This window comes from Pogona vitticeps, chromosome 3 (genome assembly GCF_051106095.1).
Source record: "Pogona vitticeps strain Pit_001003342236 chromosome 3, PviZW2.1, whole genome shotgun sequence".
NCBI classification, from domain to species: domain Eukaryota; kingdom Metazoa; phylum Chordata; class Lepidosauria; order Squamata; family Agamidae; genus Pogona; species Pogona vitticeps.
The window spans coordinates 239,955,876-239,979,733 of NC_135785.1; the positions used below are offsets into that span (position 1 = coordinate 239,955,876).

Below are 23,858 nucleotides of genomic sequence, written 5' to 3' on the forward strand. Positions count from 1 at the left end.
TCTGAGTCTAGGATTGTGCTACAAATCTTCTACTTCTCTGAAAACACATTTTCATAACTAGTCACTAAGCATTCCTAATCTCTGATGTTTACAAGCAGTGGGAGCAGATTTCAAGGTGTTTACAACCAACCCAGAGCCAAACTCTTGTCTAGATGGGTGTTAGGAACAGAGCTTACAACTAACATCTGTTATTGTTATATGCTGTCAAGTTCCTTCTGAAAAGTACAAATTTACTTAATAGCCTTGAATTTACAAGATCTGAGCAAGGCTGCTAATGAGAAGACCTTTTGGAGGTAATTAATTGATAAGGTCACTCTAAATTAGGAGCAACTTGATAATACAATAATAAATGAGTCATTTGTGTGTTACAAACATCTAATGCCATTATGCATGTAAAGAGTGGCATTTCCTAGTTACTTTCAAATTGTACTTTTAAAGGTCATTTTAAGAGAAATTTTGATAGAAGTTTCTTGGGTTTTATGCCATTCCCTCATCAGTCCTAGGGGACATTGGAGATATTCTTTGGGCTTTTCTTTGTAAATAGCTGCAAGGTATGATGCCAGAATAAGGACATGGTGGCGCTGCGGGCTAAACCGCAGAAGCCTGTGCTGCAGGGCCAGAAGACCAAGCAGCTGTAAGATCAGATCCACGCGACGGAGTGAGCTCCCGTCGCTTGTCCCAGCTCCTGCCAACCTAGCGGTTCGAAAGCATGCAAATGCAAGTAGATAAATAGGGACCACCTCAGTGGGAAGGTAACAGCGTTCCGTGTCTAAGTCGCACTGGCCATGTGACCACGGAAGATTGTCTTTGAACAAAACGCTGGCTCTATGGCTTGGAAATGGGGATGAGCACCGCCCCCTAGAGTAGAACACGACTGGACAAAAATTGTCAAGGGGAACCTTTACCTTTTACCTATGATGCCAGAATCAGTCAGCAGACAGATCCTGAAAAGTTATTTTTCTGATCACTGTTAACAAACACATCATAAATAAAATGCAGTGCAACAAATTACCTGCATGGTCAGAGCAATGATAACTCTAATGCTAACCTGGCAGCTCTTAGTAGGACAACAAGCTCAGGTTAGGAGGGGGTAGTGTGACTCTGCCAATTGAAAGACCCATGGATTAAGGAGCACAGTGGGCTGACTGAATGCACACATTAATCTGCACTAGAGATGGAGGTATTCATATTCGAATATCCCCACACAGGTGAAAACAACAAGAGGCCACTATGCACTCACAATTTTGCTGCTGCTGCTGGCTCCACAGTGCCGTTGTCCGTAATCGATCACCCAGTCCTGGCAGGAGGCGGGATGACAAGCCTCTCTGCTAGGTCAGAGAGTGGCTAATCCATTGCGGAGAACAGTGCGATAGAAAGCCACCATGAAGCCGGCAGCAGCGGCAAAATCATGAGTGGACAGTCCGGCCCCACGGACCCTCGTTATTTCCACCTATGTGGAGATATTCGTATTTGTATACAAATATCCACATCTCTAATCTGCACACATTGATCTGCCTCTAATAGGGTTTCCACTAGCGAAAAAGTCAGAAAGGAGTGTTTCAGCACCAGATTGGAAGTGACCTGGAATCCCCTTTCATTTCCATGGACCAACAGAAGTTTGGAAGTGGTACACCTTCCAACATCTCCTTACCCGCTCCTTCAGTTAAGATTGCTATAACCATCTCTGTCACTTCTTATACTAATCTACACACTCTTCCCTATGCGAACGCACTTTCTAGGAAGGATAAAGTGCAATATGTTGAATAGCTTTTAGTTTGGCCAGTTCAGATATAACTGCAGTGTTAGTGCATATTAGTGCACCCTAATATGTAAAACTGGGAGGGGTGCCTAGGAATGCAGTAAAAATATCATCACAAAATCAACAGACCAACATTTCTAACTGCTGGAATAAAAACACAGTTTAAACGATTTTTCCTTCTGTAACACTCCTGAACCATGCTGGCATGCTATTTCAGAGAAATATATTGATTAGATACCCAACAGATCCGATAAATTACTTAGGAGATGCCACTATCCTATCCTATCCTGTCCTATCCCTCCAGTATACTGCCATCTGGCTACCAAGGCCACTCTGGGTGGTTAACAACATAACAGACAATAATAACACACTAAATAATAACCACAAAACATAATAATACAGAAAATCAAAGAAACATGTCAATGAAACTAAAAAGGCAGCATTAAAACAATTAACAAATTAATACGCATGCGACTCTGCACTGCTGTTCATAGTTAACTATTACAAAGTGGTTCTGTACAGCTTAGTTCAAAGTCTCTGATGCTCTACTGTGCAAAACGTACAGTATTAAAACTGGGCACTCCAGAAAGGACTAAATAGGCAAAATGCCACAGGCCCTGAACTTTCCATGGGTGGCGAGCTGAGCAGCTATCCCTCCATAAAGTTGGGATGGGCACTGCATAAACTCTTAGGCTTATTGCAATTTCTGGCACACTGAATCATGCTGTAAAAATGATCTGCAAGTTTCAGTTGACACAGAAAGTTAGCAAGTGAAAGCACACATTAGCTATGTAGAAGATGGATTTTTGGTAGATGCAGCTCTTTGTGGAGCCAGGAGAATATTTACTCTTCTGGACATTTATTAAAATCCTTCTGGTCAATCACCTACAGCAGGACTGCGAAACCTTCAGTCCTGCAGAAGCTTCAGCCTACAACTCCCACCAGTTTCATTAAGCACGGAAAAAGGCAATGGATCGTGGGAGTTGTAGGCCAAAAGGGTCCCATTCCTTACCTATAAGGATATTTCTAATCAAAGTTTGGAAGTTACTTTTTGAGACTACAACTTCTCAAATGTCTCAGGCCTCATCGATAGAGTCCTGTGGGAGGTGTAAACCAAAAAGAAAGAAAAGTAACATTCCCTACTACTGTACTAGCTCGTATGGCCACCCTTAACTCAATCAAGGCACCTTCAGTTAAAGCAGAGGCACCAAGATCTCTCCTCCCTCGCGGGTTAACTTTAAAGGAAGGGATGCGAAGAAGCTTGTAAACGTTACTTTTTCTTAATAAAAAAACTATACAGCCACCATGGCCAGGCTGGCTAGGATATTTTAGCTTCGGGGATAAAGAGACAATTTCGCTTTTCCAAACTCTTGAGTGGAAGCAGCGGAGACTCTACATCCACCGACGTGGAAAGCACAGGTCATCCAATGGAGCGCTCCCGCCCCACTCCCAATTAGCAAATTAGTGAGCTTCCCTCCCACCGCCAAAGTCTACATAGCGGGAGCAACGGCACATCGGACGGAGGAGACCCCAAACCTTTTGCCCACTCGCTTCCCGAACCGCCCCTCAGCCCAGCCCTACGGGAGAGAAACTGAGCATGCGCACGAGACAAGCGCCGCTCCACGCCGACCAAAATTCGCCGGAGCTCGAAGGAGGGGAGGCGGGCTCACGTGTAGTGAGTGACAGCTCCGCAGAGTAATCCCCGCCCTCTTTTACTTAGACTCCCATCAGCGAGCACCCAATGGCGAGGCACCGGCGGAGGATTCGCCGCTCTCCGGGAACCACAACAATACGCGGCCGGGAGGAGGCGGGGCTTCTCTCCCTGCGATGACAGGGACACCGGGGCGCAGACACAAGAGAGGAGGAAATGGAGGCGTGAGCGCCGAGGCGGGAGTTGCTTCGAATCAGGAGGTAAGCGGAGGAGGGAGCGGGGGCTGCACCGGCGGGGGGAGGCAGGTGCTGGACAGCGCGCCCGGAGTTGGCCCTCTTTGCGCAGCTAAAAAACTGGAGGAGAAGCGCTGAATTGGCGCACATGCCGGGGAAGCACATGAAGATTGCCCCCTTGCATTTTCCTTTGTTCCTAAATTTAAATAAATAAATAAATAAATAAATACATAAATAAATAAATAAATAAATAAATAGCTAGCTAGACGTCTCGGGCTGAATTCGTGGCTGTTGATGTGAGCCTGGTTACGTTGTTGTTGCGTCCTGTCAAAGTCGGAGCCCACTTATATTTATTATTTATTTATTTATTTATTAAATTTATACCCCGCCCCTCTAGACCATGTCTATAGCGACCCCTTTCAAGGTAAGCCTAGGTGTGAGGAATATGTAGGCTATGTAAGAACAGGGCTATGTGAAAGCAAGGTCCCCGAAAGGTCTTGCCAAAAAAAAGGTGTGCTTGTTACTTCAAGGGTGTCGCAAACCTCTTCGGGATTTGTGCTGGCAGCAGGCTAAAGGAGTATCGTCCCTGCCCGAAATTGCTGCCCCAAAAAGTTGACCTTTTGTTGTTGTTGGCTTCGTATCATCCACAGTTGGCTCCTTAAAGGTTGTTGAAAGTGGGTGGCAGAACTTGGTTTAAATGTCCTACTCCACCTGTATAAGGAAGTGAATTATAATCCATGAGAATGCACACTGAAATATATCAGTTTTCAAGGTACAGTCGTCCCTTTTGGGGGGGCTATTTTCGGCTTTGCGGATAGATACAGAATTTCCCAAACCAATGGCCATGCTTGCTGGGGGCTGACGGAAGTTGTAGTCCAATTTACAGGGAAGGACACCAGGTTGAGGATGGGGATTGTTGGCATCTGGAGCCAAACCCCAGTGAATTTACACAGGGCAGTTCCAGCATGGCTTCACAGTGGCAACTTGTGGCTCAAAAGATAATTGTTTTCATGTATTTTCTGGGTTGTGGAACAGGCTGTTGTGGATCAGCTGAAAAGGGAGGGCATGTTGTGTCTCAGTTATTTTATGCCTGTTTGTAAGAAGCTGTTTATAACTAATTCACAGGTCTTTTTTTTCCCTGGGAGATTCTGCCTGTATAAAGCTGACCAAGCTTTAATTTTAAATGTGCGTAGTTTTTTTAATGTTGGTTTATGTGTTTGCTGCAGGGGAAGGCTGGTACTGAGTCAGCAGTATTGGTCTCTGAACTGTAAGAGGATGTTCTCTCCTCCTCCAAGAGAGTGTATATTCAGATATTTGCCAGAGTTCCTGTCCTGAAAGGAACTTTTTTGAAAAAGCACTGTAGTTTTGCATAGCAATGTGAAAGACCTGGAGTTTGTACTCTGCAAAAAAGGCTTTGGCTATAAAACATATTCTTTGCCCACAGGAACACTCCACCTCTTTGGTATGATTCAGCACTCAGTTTTTTAGACCCAACGCTGGTAAGTTTCGTTCTTTCTTTCCCTCATTCAATTTGGGAGTAATCATACCAAACCTGTAACGGCTGAGCTAAGGAACAAGACGGCTTTGTGTCCTGAAATAAATCTTTGAGCTGCATGAAGAGACAAACTTTTGGCACATTAAGTCAGGCCCAAAGTTTGCCCCCTGCACCAATCCCTCTCAAACATAATCCAACTACCAGCACCAGCAATGTATCTCGGCAAGGGATCCACAATGTTTGTGACACCCGGAATCTAATCTAATTTGGCCATCGTCATCATCAAAGAAACAGATTGTGTCCACCCCCCCCCCCCCGGTGAATGACTGTACTCTATGTGTTTGCTCTTATGCTTCCTTCCCTCCATGTTTTCTAACTGAAAGAGTCATAAAAACTTATAAAGCCATCATAACCAGGTTATGACTTCTATCTGGTTGCTTTGGCAAACAGAATGAGAAATACTGAAAACATTTCTCAACCGTGTAGTAGGGCTTTCTGGTTCTTAATATTCATAAAGTGAATTACAAATTCAAAACCTTACATTTCCTTACATCTCTTTATTATTTGGGTATTGGTTTAATTTATACCCTAATTTATTTCCTGCTAGCAAAGGCACTCAAAACAGCTAAGAATAATAAAATACATTTTAGAAATAAAGTACATGTGGGTTTTAAACATGTTTTTGAGTGGAAGTCCTGTTTACATGCAGGAAATCGTTATAGGCATTTCTAAATTATCCTAATGAATCTTTGGTTTGGCACATCTTTAGCATAGGGGTATTTTAGGCCTTGGAAAAGTGGATTATAATTCTTATGATCTTCCAAATAGCTCTACTATGTAAGGGATTTTGGAAGTTGTAATGGGAAAAACAACAACAAAAACATTCCAAGCCTTGGTTAATTTTGTGTGGTGCAATCTGCCCTATATGTTTCTAACTGCTTAACTCCGTAAAAGCCTCTTATTGCATGGGGTGGAGTGGAGAGAGAAATACTAGGGTGCTTTCATTGCCAAGGAATGTGTGCATAGCTTTAGTTCCATACATCCCTCCTTTACTATTTTCCTGGTACCAAAAACTGAGGGTTTTTTTTTTTTTTGCAAAAAATGAAGTTGATATAAGCTTACCAAACTATGAAACTGAACTCTGAAAGTTGGGTTTCCCAGAGTGAATTCACTTTAGCCAATCACACAGGAGTTAGGAGAGGGGGCTTGTCATGGTAGCTCTGCAGTATGTTGTGGTTTTGCAGGAGGCACACTACATCAGAACTACGTGAACAGGCTCCAAAGAATTAGCTTAACAAGTTTTCTCCTCGGTCTTTGCTGACTCCTTACTTTCCCCCCCCCCCCCCATTAGTCTCCAACTGACCTAGCACAGTTTGCTCTAAGCCTTAAAAAGTTTTTGGAGACAAGGGTTATTCAGTTGAGTGCCCCTTTGCTTCCTCCCCCCCTCCCCCTTGAACTAGGAAGTTGAGAGAGCTGGTTTCTGGTCGCCTGTTGTCTGAACTGATGCATATGATTGAGAAAAAAAGTAGAAGCCCCAACAGCAGAAGAAAAAATTGGGGTGAGAATATGGAGGCTGATTCACACTGATTTGTACATCATGTAGTGAATGGAAAATAATATGAATCAGACCATCACAATTGGGAGCATTGTTTGTCAATGTTGTTGCCCTTTTAGAACTGCTTCACACATTGACCAAAATTATGTTGCTTAGCTTAGTAAGTTGTAGTTGAGTAGGCCCACTGAATCAATCAAAACCTCTGTATGTTCAGTTGGTTCAAATGGGTCCACTATACAGTACTTGCAATGTGATGAATGTACTCAGGTAGGCTCACTTGACACAGTGAAACTCATGGAAGTGTTCACTCACCAAATCCCTGCTGACTCAATAGGCCTATCAATAATATTTTAGTAAAAATCAACAAATATTGTTCTTCACAGGAATTATTTCATTTTGTTATAGGAGCATTTCATTTAATATGCAGCATGTATTCAGTGGCACAAGGTACCTAGTTCAACACAGGACAAAGACATAGAAATAGACATATTTTACAGGTGTACAGGTTGCTGTCCTCTGAAGATGCCGGCCACAGAGACTGGCGAAACGTCGGGAAGAACAACCTTCAGAACACAGCCAAAAAGCCCGAAAAACCCAGAACAGCCGAAAGACATATTTTTATAAGGCACTTGATTATGTCTTACAAATGCATCCATTTCTCCTTTTTCAAATGGAACTTTCCAATGTCACTTTGATCTAGACTTTCCCAGAGCATTTCATGGTATATGTTGTCATCAAAATTCCCTTGATTTCATATGGCACTGTATTCCCTTGATTTCATATGGCATTGCCCCATACAAGTCAAATGCCAGTAACTTTCCTTTTGTTCTTGATCTTACAAAGGCAAGAAAAATCAGTTCATATAGATACTGTACAGTACTAAAAATCAGCCATTCTTTTTTTGGCCATGGCCATAAACACAATATGACAGAAATATAGGCTGAATCAGGATTGTATAAATCGCATAACAAACCTTATAAGGTGGTATGTGAAGAATTGTTTCCAATCTGTGGCCCCTTTCAAATGCATCAGGGCCCTCAGGGGGCCATGCGGCCCCCACTAATAATGGCTGCTCTGGATGAACCAAGCTTTTTCCAAGCCTACTACAAGTGCTATCAAATCCATGCATGGAAATCCCTTTTCCACAGGCCTTGTGGCACAGATGTTAAACTGCAGTACTGCAGCCCAAACTGCTCAAGATCTGCATTCAGTCACAGTGGATTCAGGTAGCTAGCTTTAGGATGACTCAGTCTTCCATCCTTTTGAGGTTGATAAATTGAGTACCCAGTTTGCTGGGGTGGGCAGGTGGGCAACATGTACTATAATTAAATTATAAATCACCCAGAAAGTGCTTTAAGTGCTCAATGCTTTACATTAAACAACATGAATTCAGTCACATTGTTGTAGGATATAAAATCCATTTTGCAGCCTTTTAATGAGAGATTGGAACTTCCTTTGGGAAAAGAACTATATCCCTTTTTTTTCTCTGAATCAGAATTGAAACTTTCAAGCATGAAGAAGACATTTGTGGTGGAACCTGTCATCTCCGCATATATGTTTGCTAGTTCTTTGACCTCACCCTTGGTGCAGCAATATGTATACAGAAGGTACTGGGAAGAGATGGTCAACTCTACCTTTGTAGATGATGACAATGTTTCGTATTGTGAATGGAACCAAAGTGATCCAACTTTCTTGAAGCAAAAGGTAAGGTCAAATTTCTTACTGGTGACTGTCCAGAGAAAGGAGCTCTATAATGCTAGACATGGCTACCCAGAAATACGTCCCGTTCAGGTTAGTGTGATCTTTTAAGAGCTTTGGAACTTTGTTTGTGGATTACAGCTCCCAGAACACACAGGTCTTTCTACCAAACATGTTCGAAGGAGTAAGTCTTATTGCCCAGTGTAGAGTGCAATATCTAATCAAGGGTGGGAAACGCACAATCGTTCAGAAGTTTTTGACCTGAAATGCCCCTGATTTTTTTCACCGCTGCCTCTGCTAACTAAGATCCATAGCAGTTGCAGTCCAGCATCCGATAGCTCCAGTGGCACATGGGCCAAGCAAGTGGGGGGTATGCCCTATCATATCAGTTCATTGCACTTTGTAGCTCAGAGTGTAATATTCTGGATTAACTTTTTCAGACAATCTATGAGATGTGATGAGGAAATGGACAATTGAAATGGTAATGTCCAAAGAAACATATGTTGCATGTAAATGTAAATCTAGATAAGGCTTCATCACTTACTGTCTTGGGGACATGTCTGAGGTTAGGGTTAATCCCTCATCCAGGTTCTGTTTCCTAGTAGATTAAAGTTACAGCATAAGAGGCTGATGCAGTCTGTGTGACATTTGTGTTTAAAAATCTTTCGCAGTGTATTATGGTTGGATTCGTGTTTAATTAAAGAAAAGCTCAGAATTCATTAGAGCGAAGTATAGTGCTTCCTGATTGTTGGTCTGCCTGAACAAATATCTTTATGGTGAATCTGGGAAACGTTACACCAAAACACCGGTTAATATGCAGGGCAGGTTTTCTGCTTTAGTAGGGTGGTTGCTTTCTTTAATTATGGAGATTGCTATCACTGCTTTCTTCTAGGCTTCTTGCTTTGCCCCAAGAATTTTGCTTCTTAATTCCATCCTTATTTAAGTCAATGACTTTTTCATTTCTCTCCTTTTAAATTGATATTGCAAAGGTTTATATATTTCTGTTGTTTTTTTGTTTGTTTATGTATATTGTTGTGTAGTCATGCTCTAGAGTGGAATTTATTTTTGGATTAACCCTGAAGGGGTACTTTTTCAGCTATTGTAAAGCTGGCAGACTTTTCTTAGCTTTGGTAAAATGAAACACTTTTCAAAACCAGCTAAACCTGTCAAATATTTTGCTAAATGGCGTCTGAATCAGTGCTCCAGAGACCAACACTGATGGTACTAATGCACAATAGAGGTATAGGGTTAGGGTACATAATGGAATTGAAAGTGGGGTCATGATGTAAGATGCTCAGTCTTTGGTATTTTTTTCTGCCAAATAATACATGAATCTTCATGCTCACTTTGCTTATGTGTAGTCTTTATGTGTATTTTGTGCATCTGAGCTTTGCTTAGAAATGTTTTAGAGTCTACGCCTTGCATTTTTTGCCTTTCAATACATTGCTTTTGTTTCTTTCTTCTTATTTCAGTTTGTATGAGTATAATACATATAATGTAAGCTGTCTTGAGTTCCTTTTAAGGAAAAAAGAGAGGGTGCAAATATTTAAAATAAATAAATAAATGAAAATGAAGAAAATACATACATAATGGCCTGAAGGTACAAGAAGCCAGATTTAGGATGAATATCAGGAAAAACTTCTTAATTGTTAGAGCAGTATGACAATGGAACCAATTGCCTCAAGAGGTGGTGAATGCCCTAGTGCTGGAGGTATTCAAGAGAAAATTGAACAACCATCTGTCAGATCTGCTTTGATTTGGATTTCTGCATTGTTCAGGGGGCTTGGACTTGATGGCCTTATAAGCCCCTTCCAACTCAATTAGTCTATGATTCTATGAAATGATGATATATTATATAGATACAAATATTCCTGCTTGGAAAAGGGCCATAGTTCAGTGTTTAAGGTGGTTCTTTCTAAGCAGCAGCTCCCAGGTCCCAGCCCTTGACATCTTCAAACATTGTTCGTTTGTTTCCTTTTCTACAGTACAGTAAATCCCATCACTAGCTAAAGACCACCTTTAACTAAAAATACACAGATCAAAACCCATTTGAACATCTCAGGACCATATTTACAATTGGTAAAAGGCAGCTAGCTGCTGGCCACCACTGTTGACAGTACTGGCCAGATAGGTCTGTGGTCCAACTCTGCAGAAGGCAACTTCCTGTTTTCCTCTATGCTGCCATTTGTGAGGGAAATGGGCTCCAGTCCTTGAAGTCTAGGCTTCAAGACATCTGTTGAGCCTTAGAGGTTTCACAAGGCTCTCTTTCGGTACTAGATGTAACAGATTAACTCGGTTGTCTGCTCTAGGATGTGTTGTGGTATTTCTGTATGCTGTTTGCATTATGTATGAATGCATATTATAAAGAAGAACTGCAAATATTGAGGCAAAATAATTTTAAATGATTATATAAAGCTACAGTGATTATTGACTTTATTTCCCTTTTGCCCATGTCTTCTTTCAGAGAGTCCAAGAAAATGCTTCGTTATTTGCCATGAAAGTAGACCTCAGTGGAGCAATTCCTAGCATTTTGATGGCTTTTGTCCTTGTAGCAAACGGGGAACGCTGTGGACGCAAAATATCCTTGGTTCTTCCTCTGGTGGGCAGTCTGGTATGCAGCATCTTCTACAGCCTCATGTCCTTTTACTCTCTGCCCCTGGTTTTGTTGCTTCCTTTGGCCTTAATCAGTGGCATCTTTGGAGGTATGGCAACCTTCTTCGGAGGTGCCTTTTCTTTTGTTGTTGACCTCTGTGAGACTCAGAAACAGAAGACCATCCGAATTGCTGTGGTCGACTTGATCTTGGGCCTCATGTCCGGATTGGGAGGACTGGCCTCGGGCTTCATTTTGAAAGGAATAGGTTTTGAGTGGACATTTATAGCCGTTTCACTGCTTCACATAGTCAACATTTCCTATACTACCTGTTGGTTGGATGAGACAGTGAGGGTGTCGGAGTTCCGGCCACGATCTCTAAGGGACGGCTTTAAAGAAACCTTTTCTGGAGTATACGTACTCTTCAAATCCTCCTCCTGTGAGAAGCGAATTTCCATCGTATTGTTGCTGTGCACATTCATGGCCTATCTGTTCCTAGTGTTTGGAGGGTTCTCTCTTTACACGCTCTATGAGCTGAATGCTCCTCTTTGCTGGGATGCGATTTATATTGGATATGGTTCAGCAGTAAGCACTTCAACCTCTCTGACCGGTTTTCTTGGAGTAGTTTTACTTTCTCGCTGCTTGAGAGATATTTACCTTGTATTCATCGGGATCTTCTCTTTCATTGGAGGAATGGTTATGACTGCCTTTGCCACCACTACGTTGCTGATGTTCTTAGGTGAGTTTGGTGCTGGGCTAGTACAGTTTTGAAGTGGTGGTGAAAATGCTATCAATGTCAATGATTTTTTTAAAAAATGGTGCCCAATGTTATAAGTAATACAATGTTCTGTGCCTCTTGGAAGAACAGCATATGATGCTGATTAATCTTGAGTAAGAATGGAAAGTAATTCACATTTACTAAGATCTAAATCCAGTTACTAGTTCCAACTAGAATGGGCCCACTGAATCAATGGGTTTTATATAAGCGTTGCCTCATCCTTTAGCAATTGATTCTATTAGTAGAGAGCAATGGTTCCCATTCTTGGGTAACCCAAGTGTTCTTGGACTGCAGTTTCTGGGAACTGAGAACGCCTAGACTACCCAAGGTTGGAAACTACTGGTCTAGTCCCATTGGATGAACAATGGGATTTTGGCAATGAGGTTATTTTAAAATAAAGTTTTGCATTTGGAGTTTACAAAATATATAAATAAATGGTACATTTGGGGAAAATATGTAAAAAAATGGTTTGGAAAGTGTGTATATACCACAATAGAATTTTCTGCATAGGGAGAAAAAGCAAAGTCTTGAAATCAATAGGAAAGCAAGAACAGAAAGAAAAGGCAGGTGGGTTTCAGAGAATTAAGAAAAAGAGTTTTTTACCTCCCTCTGAAGAATATTTGTCCATCTAGCACAGTGTGTATGTGCTAGATGGCATTGGCTCCCACAACTACTGTTTCAGGCCGAGATCTTTCCTGACATCTGTTAATCATTTAGCTGGAGGTATTGGATTCTGAACCTAGCATCTTCCACCTGCAGTGCATGAGTTTTGTTCATGAGCCCAAACCTCTTTGCTGTTGTTCCCACACCCCATCCTGGCACCCGTGCAAGACAGAAACGGCTGCAGACATTCTAGGATGACTGCTGCTGAGATGCCATGCTTCTTCATTTGTGAGCGGACCCAACCTTCTCTCTGTTAGGATGTACAAGGCTGTTTAAGCAGCAATGAAATACTGTACTAGAATGATCAAAGGCAATAATTGATATAAGAAAACCCCAAATGTCCAGTTAATACAAGGCAATTTTAACTTGGCATTCAGAAGCATGCCAGCAGAAATCAGGGCGAGGATATCTTTCTTTTAAGAGAACTTCACAGTTTGGTGCCAGTAAATGATCTGCTTCGCATAGCTGTAGCACTCGCCACGCATTAAGACAGCACAGGAAGGTGAAGCAAACTGTAATACAGTACAGTACTTTAAAAACTCTTGGTATTACTGTGGTGTCCACCCTCGTGCCCCTTTGCTTGACCTTCAAGCCTCAGAGCACACGAAGGCAGACACTCGCTTCTTTTACACTTGCTGCCACCAGGTGATCTCTAAATCACCATTACTTCAGATAGATTCAGGTCCACACTTCAAGTTCTTTTAAATATAACTTTGGTTTATTGGTTACAGAGATTCATAAATATCTTCAGTAGCTAATCGCATCTGAATTTCCCAAACTACACATTCTATTGCTATGTCTGGCTTTTCTCGCCTGCCTGACTCTTACATTTCTCTAACTGACTCTATCTCACTGACTGACTCAGGCTCACCTCTTATAGCATCTCGGCACCGCCTCTAAGCAACATTAATATGCATGAACCATTCCTTATCTAGGTTGCTGCTAGGTGTGGTGGTGTTATTGTTCCACCTCGCTTCACCTACACCATGGGGGGAAGTTTGTTAAGAAACGATGTCCATGTAAAATCTGTATTGCTTTTAAAATGTAACTACAAATGGGGAGTGGGTTTCTATAGTTATGAATGTTATGTCGTTATGAACCTCTGTCTATTCATGTAGTTATAATTTCTGTCTAGTTATGTAGTTACGAATTTATGGTTTTAATGTTGCTTTTCCGGCAAAGCAGCTTGGCACTCTGTGTACATGTAGCAAAGTTAACCACATGGCTATACACCCACAGTAATCTTCTTTTCATCTGTGTCTGAAAGATATGTGGTACAAAATAAAATTCACAAAGTTGGGTCCCCTCTGGAGTTTCGGGTTATAATAATCTTGGGTCTGTCAAGACCTTCTCTTGCTGGTCATGCTGTTGGTCAGCTGTGTACCTAACTATGGTTTGAAGGCAGGCCTACATGCATACACAAGGGTCCTGCACGTGAGTGTGAACCCTGACCTACCCTGTATCCCTCTTTTCAGAATAATTCTCTACCTATCTGACCAACAAGCACATTTGCAGCAGCTTAACTTAACACATTAAAAGGAAAGCTTGGAAACTACAAGTTACAGGTAATATAATTATGTGTAACTGGTTAGCTCTCAGGGCAGAAAAAAAGGTATAGTAAAAATATATATCTCAAAAATAACAACTAGCAGGAGCAAAGTAATTTTACAGCTATAGTGAGAAATGCTTTCCAGTTGTACTTTTCAAAGCTTACTTTTAATGGATGCTTTAAGACATTTTAGACACATTTTGATAGAAATACTTCAAATGTTACATCTCCTTTTCTGTTTAGCCTCCTTTCTAGTAGCACAAAGTGGCATCCTAAGAGACTGGCCCATTATGGTTCACTGAGTTTCATGACTGTGTGGAGGACTAGAGCCTTGATCTTCAAAGTCCCAGTCCGGCCTCCAAGCCCAATTTCCAGACTGGCTCTCACTTCAGTGTCTTATTTGAAACAACTATTCAAGCTGTCTGGGAGTATGGCTGACAGACATAATCCTCCTTCCCTCTCATTCATTTGAGGAACATGCTGTAGTACGGTTTCTGAAAGTGCCTCTTGGTGGTAGCTGCCGCCGCTGCAACTGCTGCTATTTTGGCTGCCGATTTACTGCTTCCCTTGGCCTTTGAAACATACGAAGCTATACAGTGGTGCCTCGCTTTACAATTGCCCCACATTATGATGAAACCACATTACGATGATCTTTTTGCGATCGCAATTGCGATCGCAAAACAATGGTCTAAATGGGTTTTTTTCGCTTTGCGATGATTGGTTCCCTGCTTCGGGAACTGATTCTTCGCAAAACGACAATTTTCCTCCAGCTGATTGGCAGTTTCAAAATGGCCACCGGGTAAATAAAATGGCTTTCTGGTGTTTCCATGCTGCACAGGCACCGAAAATGGCCACCCTATGGAGGATCTTCGCTGGACGGTGAGTTTCCAGCCCATTGGAACGCATTGAAGGGGTTTCATTGCGTTTCATTGGGCTTTTTATTTTCGCATTACGACGTTTTCGTTCTACAGCGATTCCGCTGGAACAAATTAACGTCGTAATGCAAGGCACCACTGTACTGTATTGCAGAATATAACTATCTCTCACTTTTCAAATGTTTTGCAGCACGAGTGCCATCAATGCTAGTTTTTGTACCCATTCCAGTTCTTCGGTCCATGTTGTCCAAAGTTGTTCTTCCTCATGAGCAAGGTGAGTTGATATTGCCATCAGTTACTGTTATCCTGTGGGAAATTGCAAAAGGAATAAGGCAACGTTTGATGGAGTTTTCATTATTACTTCTCCCACAAACTAATAATTGCATAGTGAAACCAAATTAGTTCCCTTGTAAATAGAAGATTAGCTCCCTTGGTCTTTGGCTCCCTCTCACCACTGGAACACTGGGTGGGAAGAGGACTTATACATAAATTTCTGTCACTACTTAGATGACATCTGGCTTGAAGCACCTTTCAGAAGCATTGTTTGGTGTCCCATTCCTGGCACACAGTGGTGATACTGAGATAAAAGTAGCTTGGCCTCACTTATCCGTGTCCTGATAACCATAAGACTAGATAATTATGGTGATATATATATTTATGTGTTCTTAAGAACTACTGTATGTGAAAAAAATAGTTAATCCAACATTCCATAGCTAGCAACTTTTCCAGGTAGAACGCTTCCTTATCTCCCTACTCTACCACTTAATATTGCTTGGTCTTGACAAAGCACAGAGATAACATCTAGGACCTGTTTTTGTGTGTGTGTTTTTTTAAAATCTATTTCTTTGCCATTTGTGAAAGATTCTCTTTTAAAAATCTTTACCAAAATCTACAAGATATAATTAAGAAATAAATTTGCCTGTTCATTCTTTTCTTGGGCTGCCTTTGTTTTTGTTGTTTTCAGTATTAATTGAAACCTTTTGATTAGAAATGCAGATAAAGGAGTACTGTGCTAAGCACAACAAGTCTAACATCATACAGATGTTGTGGCACGTTAAAGATTGACAAGCCTTCAAAGGTTGTGGCCCACTTCTTTGGTGCCACCTAAAGAAGTGCACCAACAAAACTTTACACCAAAGAAAAACTCTTAGTTATTAAGAGTCTGTGAGACTCTTAGTTATATCTTAGTTGTTGCAAAAAGAGAGAGAATTAATTCGAAGTAAACTGGCTGGATTACTCAGTGGTTTAGGTATCCAGCTGTAAAGCCAGAGGTTTGGAATTCAGTTCTTCATGGTGCATCCTGGGAGATGAGCCAGCCTGTGTGACCTTGGGCAAATTGCACAGTCCCATGGCACCCCTAGAAAAAGGGAATGATAAATTACTTCTGTGTAGTCTCTACCTAGAAAACCCGTCAAGTCAGTTCCATAAGTTGGAATTGACTTGACGGGAACCAATTATTATTTTAATTAGGTAAAGGTAAAGGTTCCCCTTGACAATTTTTGTCCAGTCGTGTTCAACTCTAGGGGGCGGTGCTCATCCCCGTTTCCAAGCCATAGAGCCAGCGTTTTTGTCTGAAGACAATCTTCCGTGGTCACATGACCAGTGCGACTTAGACACGGAACGCTGTTACCTTCCCACCGAGGTGGTCCCTATTGATCTACTTGCATTTGCATGCTTCCGAACCGCTAGGTTGGCGGGAGCTGGGACAAGCGACGGGCGCTCACTCCGTCGCATGGATTTGATCTTACGACTGCTTGGTCTTCTGACCCTGCAGCACAGAGGCTTCTGCGGTTTAGCCCGCATCGCCACCACGTCCCCTTATTTTAATTACTTGTTTCTAAATTATTATTTCCATGCTATTCTTACAACGAGTGTGAAGTAGAAAGTGGCTAGCCAAAGTCTGGCCATCTCACTGGCTTAAAGCGGGTACAGCAAGGTAACTCTCTGTGTGCTCCCATCCTGGGGCAGTCAGTGGGTTCAGTAGCTTACCTACTTTGGTGTGCTATCCGATCCAAACAATACTAGATAGAAGAGTCTAAAGGTTGCTCAACCAATGAAGAAATGCCTTCTAAGTGTAACCACATTGTATTGGCGTTGTAGTAGTGTATGCATACCTAGCTGTATGGGATTTAAGAATAAATATAGTGTAATTATCAATTTCTTTTATTTGACAGGTGCTATATTTGCTTGCATTGCCTGTTTAGAGGTCGTGACCGGGACTATTGCAATTGCTGTTTTTAACAGTTTGTATGCAGCCACTGTTGCTTGGTTTCCAGGCTTCACCTTCCTCTTTTCAGCTGGTTTCTGTATAGTTCCACTGGGCTTGCTGAGGTGCGTACAGTTCAAACATGTAATAAGTAATGCCAAATGATATCAATTTACAATGTAAACTTTACATGGAGAAATGTCTGTATTCAAGGTTGATGTTAGCTGAAATAATAACTTTTTTCCTACCCATCTGCTGCAACAAATACCTGTTGTTTCTGAAATAATCAGTTTAACTATCCCTACGTGCATTTGTAGATACCTAAACAACAACAATAATAATCATATAACACCAGTGCAATATATCATACACTCCAATACGTATTACTGTGCCCCTGCTCTTGTTCTGCATCTGTGTAGATCAGAACAATGCCATCGATTCCCTTGAACTGCAGAACTGCATGGTGCCTCGCTTAACGGGCACCCTGTTTAACGAAGAAATCGCATAGCGATTAACTTTTTGCGATCGCAAAAGTGATCACATTGAGATGTTCCCTATGGGAAAAAATCGCTTTGCAATGATCGTTTCGCTGTTTCGCTTACCGATCATCGCATAGCGATGATTTTCCAACAGCTGATTGGCGGTTCCAAAATGGCCGCCGGATAAAAAAAATGGCCGCCAGCTGTTTTCTGGGATGGATTCCTCGCATACCGGGCAGCGAAAATGGCCGCCGTATGGAGGATTTCCATTTAAAGGTGAATTCAGGGCTCTCCAGAATTACTCTGACACTCTCCCTACTACCTCATATTGTGTGGTGACAGCAGCTTTTGGCTTTGGAAATGTGGATTGAGCTAAAAAATTGTAGACAGTGTTTTTTACATACATGTGGAGTGTTGCCAATATTGGCAACTGTACCAGAAGCATCAAGCCAGGAAGTACATAACCTCTGACGACATATCCTTAGGACAAGCTTATCTTTTAATGGTAGGATGGTTCTCAGTCATGTTTATCAAAATCAGTCAGGACTGGGAAAAGTACTTTTTCGAACTGCCAGAATCTCCCAGGCAACAGGAACAATATGGATTGAGGTAAAAGTTTGTAAACTGTGTTTTCAACTCATATGTGGAGATGTTAGAGGTGTTACGCTTGTTTCTGTGTCAGTCCATAGGCATTCTTCAGTCTCGAGAGACTATGGTAACATGCTCTGAATCGAGGAGGGTCCTCTCCAGAGCATGAAGCCCGGATAAGGTAATATGGAGGATAGGCTGTTACTTAAGCACCAGATCCTTCCTCTCCATGTTGCTGAAATGGTCCAATGGAAAGGCAAGAGCCAATATAGCTGGTTCCAGCAATGTCGCAGGAGTTGGCAGAACGACACGAACTGCCTTTAGGACTCCAGCTCCAGATTTTGCCTCTAGGTTAACTCCTGAAGTTTTTTCCATGAGTGGATATAGCCACAAGGCAGTGGAGGTTTGAAATCGGAGTTTTCCTTCTTCTAGAAGGGCTGCCTTCCATGGCTGACGAGCCCCACCTACCCGGCCTGCTCTTTAATAGTGCAGAAGTATGATCTGTCAGTATAGCTCAATTTATATTGCTTATGTTGGCTGAGGGATTCAAGAGTCATAGTTTAAAAAGTAACATTCCTGAGCTGTGATGTCTGTGCATTATGGACACCAGTATGTAACATAATACTTAGCAATGATGGGGGTAGAACAGGGCCGTTGTGGTTCTCCATATGCTCAACTGCAGTTTATTGGAAAAATTGTATACTCTGTTTTCATCTCAAAGAGAATTTAGTGTACCTAAAAAAATCAAATACTCATTATTAATAAGACAACCCAACATCAGCATATAAAACAGTAAAAGTAAGACATTTCAATCAGCCTAAAAATATATCAAACTTTGAAAATATTAAGTGGCACACAGAGAGGGACTGCCCATAATGATATGAATGTATGGGTATATTTCAGTGGGAGGAATCTTTTTCAGATATTGAAAAAAGAGTAGACGTGGTCTAGAGGGGCGGGGTAAAAATCAAATAAATAAATAAATAAATAAATAAATATTTGGGCTTTAAGATGTTCAGGATTGTGGCTATATTGGCTGAAATCTTGTTGCGTGGTTGCAGAAAAGGCATAATTTTTGGGAGCAACTGCTGCAAATTAGAACATCATTAAGCATCATAGGCATTATTTGTTGCATGCTCAGACATGTGACTTGAGGTGCAATAGGCAATGTCTCCAAAGATTTTTTAATTTAAGGCAGTTTGTTTCCAAAAGTTAAGCCTTTTTTTTGTATCTGCACATCGAAAATTAGCATTCTGCTTCGTTAGTATTTTATTGTTTGTATGCAGATCTGAAAGTGTACAAGAGAAGGAGCCCATTCAATATTAGGGAAAGTCAAATACAGCACACTCTAGCTGATGTCAGGGCTCGCCCGGTTGTTGCTAATGTGATGTTTTTACCAATAGGAACCTTCATAGATGTTTTTTCCCTCCAGCACACACTGAAACAGCCCCAAAACTTTTCAAAACTCTCAAAGAAGGGGCTTAGAGAGAAATGTTTTCAAAGCACCATCACTGTTCTTAAAATGTCTCAAATGTCTTTTGCTCTTAGACTGAAAAAGATGTGATGGATAGATTTTTCCTAAGATTGGTGTGATCAATTTTAAATTGCATGGAGGAGGTATTGTCACCACCATATCGACTTCTAGGCCCCTTCCTTAGTAGTGTGCAATAGCTTTGTGACTTCTATACATTTTCTGTTGACTGAACATACTGCATATTCCTTGTTTTCAGTTAATGACATCTTATCTCTTTCTCCCAGCTGGCTTATGTTTACCACTTGGCATAAGGAGAATTTTGTGCAATTTGTAAATGAAGAGGACGCTTCTGAAGAGCAGGCTGACAGCTGAACTGCTTTTCTGCAATATCGTAACCTCATGATTGCAGCACCAACGTTAAAAACATGATCTGATCTCTTAATTATTAGCTCTCTACCAGAATCAACTTCTTGGTATCCAAGTTGGCTGTTGGCCTGGATAGATATGAAGGACAATGTACAAAGAAGTGGAAGGAAGAATCGTAAGGCTGGCATGGTTCTCCTACTATCATAGTGCAATAGGATGTTACCAGTGCTGAATCAGTTAGGAGATCAGCACTGGAACCAGTTCCCTGCTGCGTTACAGCAGCACCTCATAAATAAGGGTGTTAATGTGTTAATATTGCATTGTAAGGTATCTGATGGCATACGTACTGTTTGCGAAGCAGAGAGTGACTGAAGCATAGAGAAAACAACAAATTTAAAAGAAGTTTGAGAAAAGTGTTCTTCCTCTTTAATACTAGAACAGTGGAGTTTTATAAGACATTAATATAAATTCTTTGTTTTTAAGAAAAGGAAAAAAATATACCTTTTTTATCAAATAAGGTCTGAAACACTGTTTTCGATTAGTTTGCATAGGACTACCTTTAGAGAAGAAAGATGGATTGCCACAATGATTTTAATACAATAATGTCCATGTAAACAACCTTAGTACCCTTTACCCCTGAAAATAAGACCTAACCTGAAAATAAGCCCTAGTATGCAAATAGTTTCATTTTTTTTTAATTACCCAGGGAGCAAAATCCTGTTGATGTAAATTTATGCCCGTGTAACCTGGATTGGGTGTGCTGGAAATATTTAAACTCATTTAAGGTTTCCTACCCACAAACCTCTGATTCGATTCAGGTTCCTACTCTCTCTAGAGCTTTTATCCTGGGGAAGCTTTTGGGAACTTTGGGATTGTGGGGTGGGAGCTTTTAATAGTTAAAAAAATATCCAGCTCTTGGCAGCAATATTTTACTTTTTGCCTACTTACCCCCACATCCTAAGGCTCCCAAAGGCTTTCACCAGGCAAAAGGGGCCCTAGGAATTCCCCAAACCCAAGAGGGAGGGGACCATAGGATATATTGGTTTAAATATTTCCATTGCTTGATCTGGGTTACACTGGCATAAATCTATGCAACAGGATTTTTTGCTCAGTAAGTAAAACAGTCTTTTTTTAAAAAAAAAAACAAACCTTAAATGTACTTTTGTATTTTGTTTACAAATGGATATACTAAATTACTGAATTTCAGTGATTTTTTTTCAGACTAGATTAATCAGAGGGGAGGTTCTAAATAGACAAAGATGCAGCCATGCATTTCAAAATAAGCATTTTGAATCTTTGCAGCCTACACTGCTGAGAATATCCTATGTCTTCCTTGTGGCTACAGTTTAACACAGGATTAAAGTGAATTTAAATCAACTTGGACTGTATAATTGAAATTTGTTCATCAAGGAAAAAATAATAAAAATTAGAAAAATTAAGAAGACAAACACGTTGTGGCACCTTAAGGCATTGTCTGAAGAAGTGGACTTGTCCATGAAAGCTCACATTAAAACATAGCAGTTAGTCTTTCAGGTGCCACAACATTTTTGTCAGCTTTCTTTTTTATTTTTGTTATGTTTTTGCCTGACATGCTAGCACAGACTAACAGAGATACCTCTTCTAAAATTGAAATTTGTAATCCTAAACCCACATGATCATGAGTGAACTTAATTTAACAGGGTTGTACTTCTCCTTAATGATACAAAAGATAGCATTGTACATGCCTTTAGTTCTGCTGGTTGTGGCTTTTGTATTTTGTATAGTTTTATAAGAAGTGTTTTTATAAGAACAGTGTTGTTGCTGTTAACAGAGAAGCTGTGGCTGCTTCTGTGGTTCGTTGTGCCTCTTAGGCTCCAAACAAATGAGATCAGGGAGTGTATTGAATTGCCATTTGAGTCATCCTTTCATTTCTGGAGCTGGCAAAACAAACAAACAAACAAATAAAAATTAAAAAAAAAACATTTTTCTGTATCATTTCGTATGAATTTTTTTTAAAGAATTCCTCTGCACGCACATGACTATCCAAAGCTGTGCAGCTAAATTGGGTTACTGTTAACGTGCTGGAAAACATAATTTTTGCATTTACATGGCACTTTTATGTTCCCAGCTACTTTGCAAATATGTAAATCATTAACTTTCTCTGTGTGGCTGGGAAGCAGGTACTCACTGCCACCTGGCACAGCACAGCTGTATGGACAGCCCTGTTGCAGTCACAGAGCAAATTAATATTAGGCACTGAGATTGTAAAACAGCTTCTGTCACTTTGGTTTATGGGCTGTATAATGCAAGTATGTGTTGTTATAGGTCAGTGGGTCTCATTAAATGATTTTAGGAGCACTTGATGAGATGTTCTTATCTATAGCTAAACTTCTGGAACATTGATAAAAATTCCATGTACCCTCCCCAGTCCCCCCAGTTTATACACTTACTGTGGGTCAAACTAGATGTTCATAGGAAATGCATAAAAGTTCCCAGCTGGGTTTTTTAAATGAAGCTTAACTGCAGTCAGGAGAGGAGATGGGGAACATTTTCCCCTATAGTTTATCTGTGCAGTATCTCTCCCCCAGTTATTTTGGGGGTTCTTGAGTCCCGAGTGAGAGATTATAGCTGCACAAGCAGAGTCTTGGCTGCAGAACTGCAGTTTAACCACTGCATCCTCAAACAATTGTTCTAGTCTCTCTTTCTTCGTATTACCTAGGGGCTGGGCAAACTGCAGCAACTTCCTGGCTTGTATTTTTGGACTGCAACTCTTGAAAGCCTTGGCTAAGGGTGAGAAATGCCATCCAACATCAGCTGGAAGACTACATCTTGTCTTCTCTTGCATTGCACCAATTGTGGGGCAGAAGCCTTATCATCTCATCTCCTTCATTCTCTCTGATGATTAGTTTCTTCCATTGAAGCTTAAGACATAGTAATCGGCTTCTAAGTTTAGTCTATTTAGTTTAGTGGGTAGTTTCTTATTGCTATTGGTTGCTGCAAGAGTATCAAAAATACTCCCCTGGAAATATTCCTAGATGCTCCTTTTCTTTACTATCATTCACTCTGAGAACATACTTTTTAGGTTACTAAAACAAAAACCCTTACTATTCATTTAAGAATAACTCATGATACATAGAATTATTTAAGATTGTACCACTGTTCAGTAACAAGGTTCCTACTTCTGAAGATACAGTGATTTATTTCCTTAAAAGGAGGGGAAGGCAACATATTCCTCATGGACTGCAGTCAGCCTCCAAGGGGCAATTTTGCAACTTTCAAAGCAACTTGAGGAACTCCATTAAGAAAACTTTCCCTCTTAAAATAAGGCTAAATTTCCCCTCCTGAAGGATCCCAAGAATGGGACTTTTTGCACTGGGATGTGAGGGGTTGTGTGTCCATTTAGATCCACCACTATCCAAAAATTAAACCAGAGTGCCCATCTAAGAACTTCATAGTTCTCCTTTTTTCATGGCCAAAATTGGTCATTTCTTGTGCAGCTAGCACCAGGATCTGGTGTCAAAAATGTAGAACCCAAGACCACCAAAGTTACACATCCCTGCCTTACAGAAACGAGTTTGCTCACTACAGTGTGATTTTGTAGACAATTGAACATAACAGAGTTCCCTGGCTCAAATTTCCATGTGGTGAAGAAGCAATTCAACAAAGGATTGGCTTAAAATTGATGAACCACATTATCCACGAACAATTATCCTCCAGTATTTAGTGTTCTCTTTTTTTGTGACTTTCTCTTCCTATGCCATGTATAGCCATGAAGTCAGGTGAAGGATATATATCTATATCTATATACACATACCATCTATATACACACACACCATGAAGTTTATAGCCATCAATTTTATATATATCTCCTTCACCTTACTTCATAGCTATTGTCCATCCATAGCTATTGTCACAAACAA

At 40.9% G+C, this 23,858-nt stretch overlaps 1 protein-coding gene across 3 annotated transcripts; it reads left to right on the forward strand.

Annotated features, from left to right (window-relative positions):
• Nucleotides 1–3,513: 3,513 nt before the first annotated feature.
• SLC46A3 (solute carrier family 46 member 3) lies at nt 3,514–22,357 on the forward strand. 3 transcript variants are annotated; one of them, XM_020788602.3, is made up of 7 exons: nt 3,514–3,670; nt 5,088–5,142; nt 8,189–8,397; nt 10,856–11,720; nt 15,037–15,120; nt 17,021–17,177; nt 19,878–22,357. In XM_020788602.3, the coding sequence occupies exons 3-7, from the start codon at nt 8,206–8,208 to the stop codon at nt 19,963–19,965; spliced, it is 1,386 nt and encodes a 461-aa protein (XP_020644261.3). In that variant the 5' UTR covers nt 3,514–3,670; nt 5,088–5,142; nt 8,189–8,205; the 3' UTR covers nt 19,966–22,357. The 3 variants fall into 3 exon arrangements, with proteins under 3 accessions (XP_020644261.3, XP_078246130.1, XP_078246129.1); XM_078390004.1 differs by lacking the exons at nt 3,514–3,670; nt 5,088–5,142 and adding an exon at nt 7,392–7,414 and having other exon boundaries at nt 19,878–22,301; XM_078390003.1 differs by lacking the exons at nt 3,514–3,670; nt 5,088–5,142 and adding an exon at nt 7,664–7,919 and having other exon boundaries at nt 19,878–22,301.
• The last annotated feature ends 1,501 nt before the right edge of the window (nt 22,358–23,858 follow it).

What these genes read in the sequence shown, in the direction of transcription:
- SLC46A3 (XM_078390003.1), top strand. Translation starts at nt 7,772, where the DNA reads ATGAACCAAGCTTTTTCCAAGCCTACTACAAGTGCTATCAAATCCATG. An exon ending in CAACTTTCTTGAAGCAAAAG is followed by an intron (nt 8,398 to 10,855) that starts GTAAGGTCAAAT and finishes GTCTTCTTTCAG; the next exon opens with AGAGTCCAAGAAAATGCTTC. An exon ending in TACGTTGCTGATGTTCTTAG is followed by an intron (nt 11,721 to 15,036) that starts GTGAGTTTGGTG and finishes AATGTTTTGCAG; the next exon opens with CACGAGTGCCATCAATGCTA.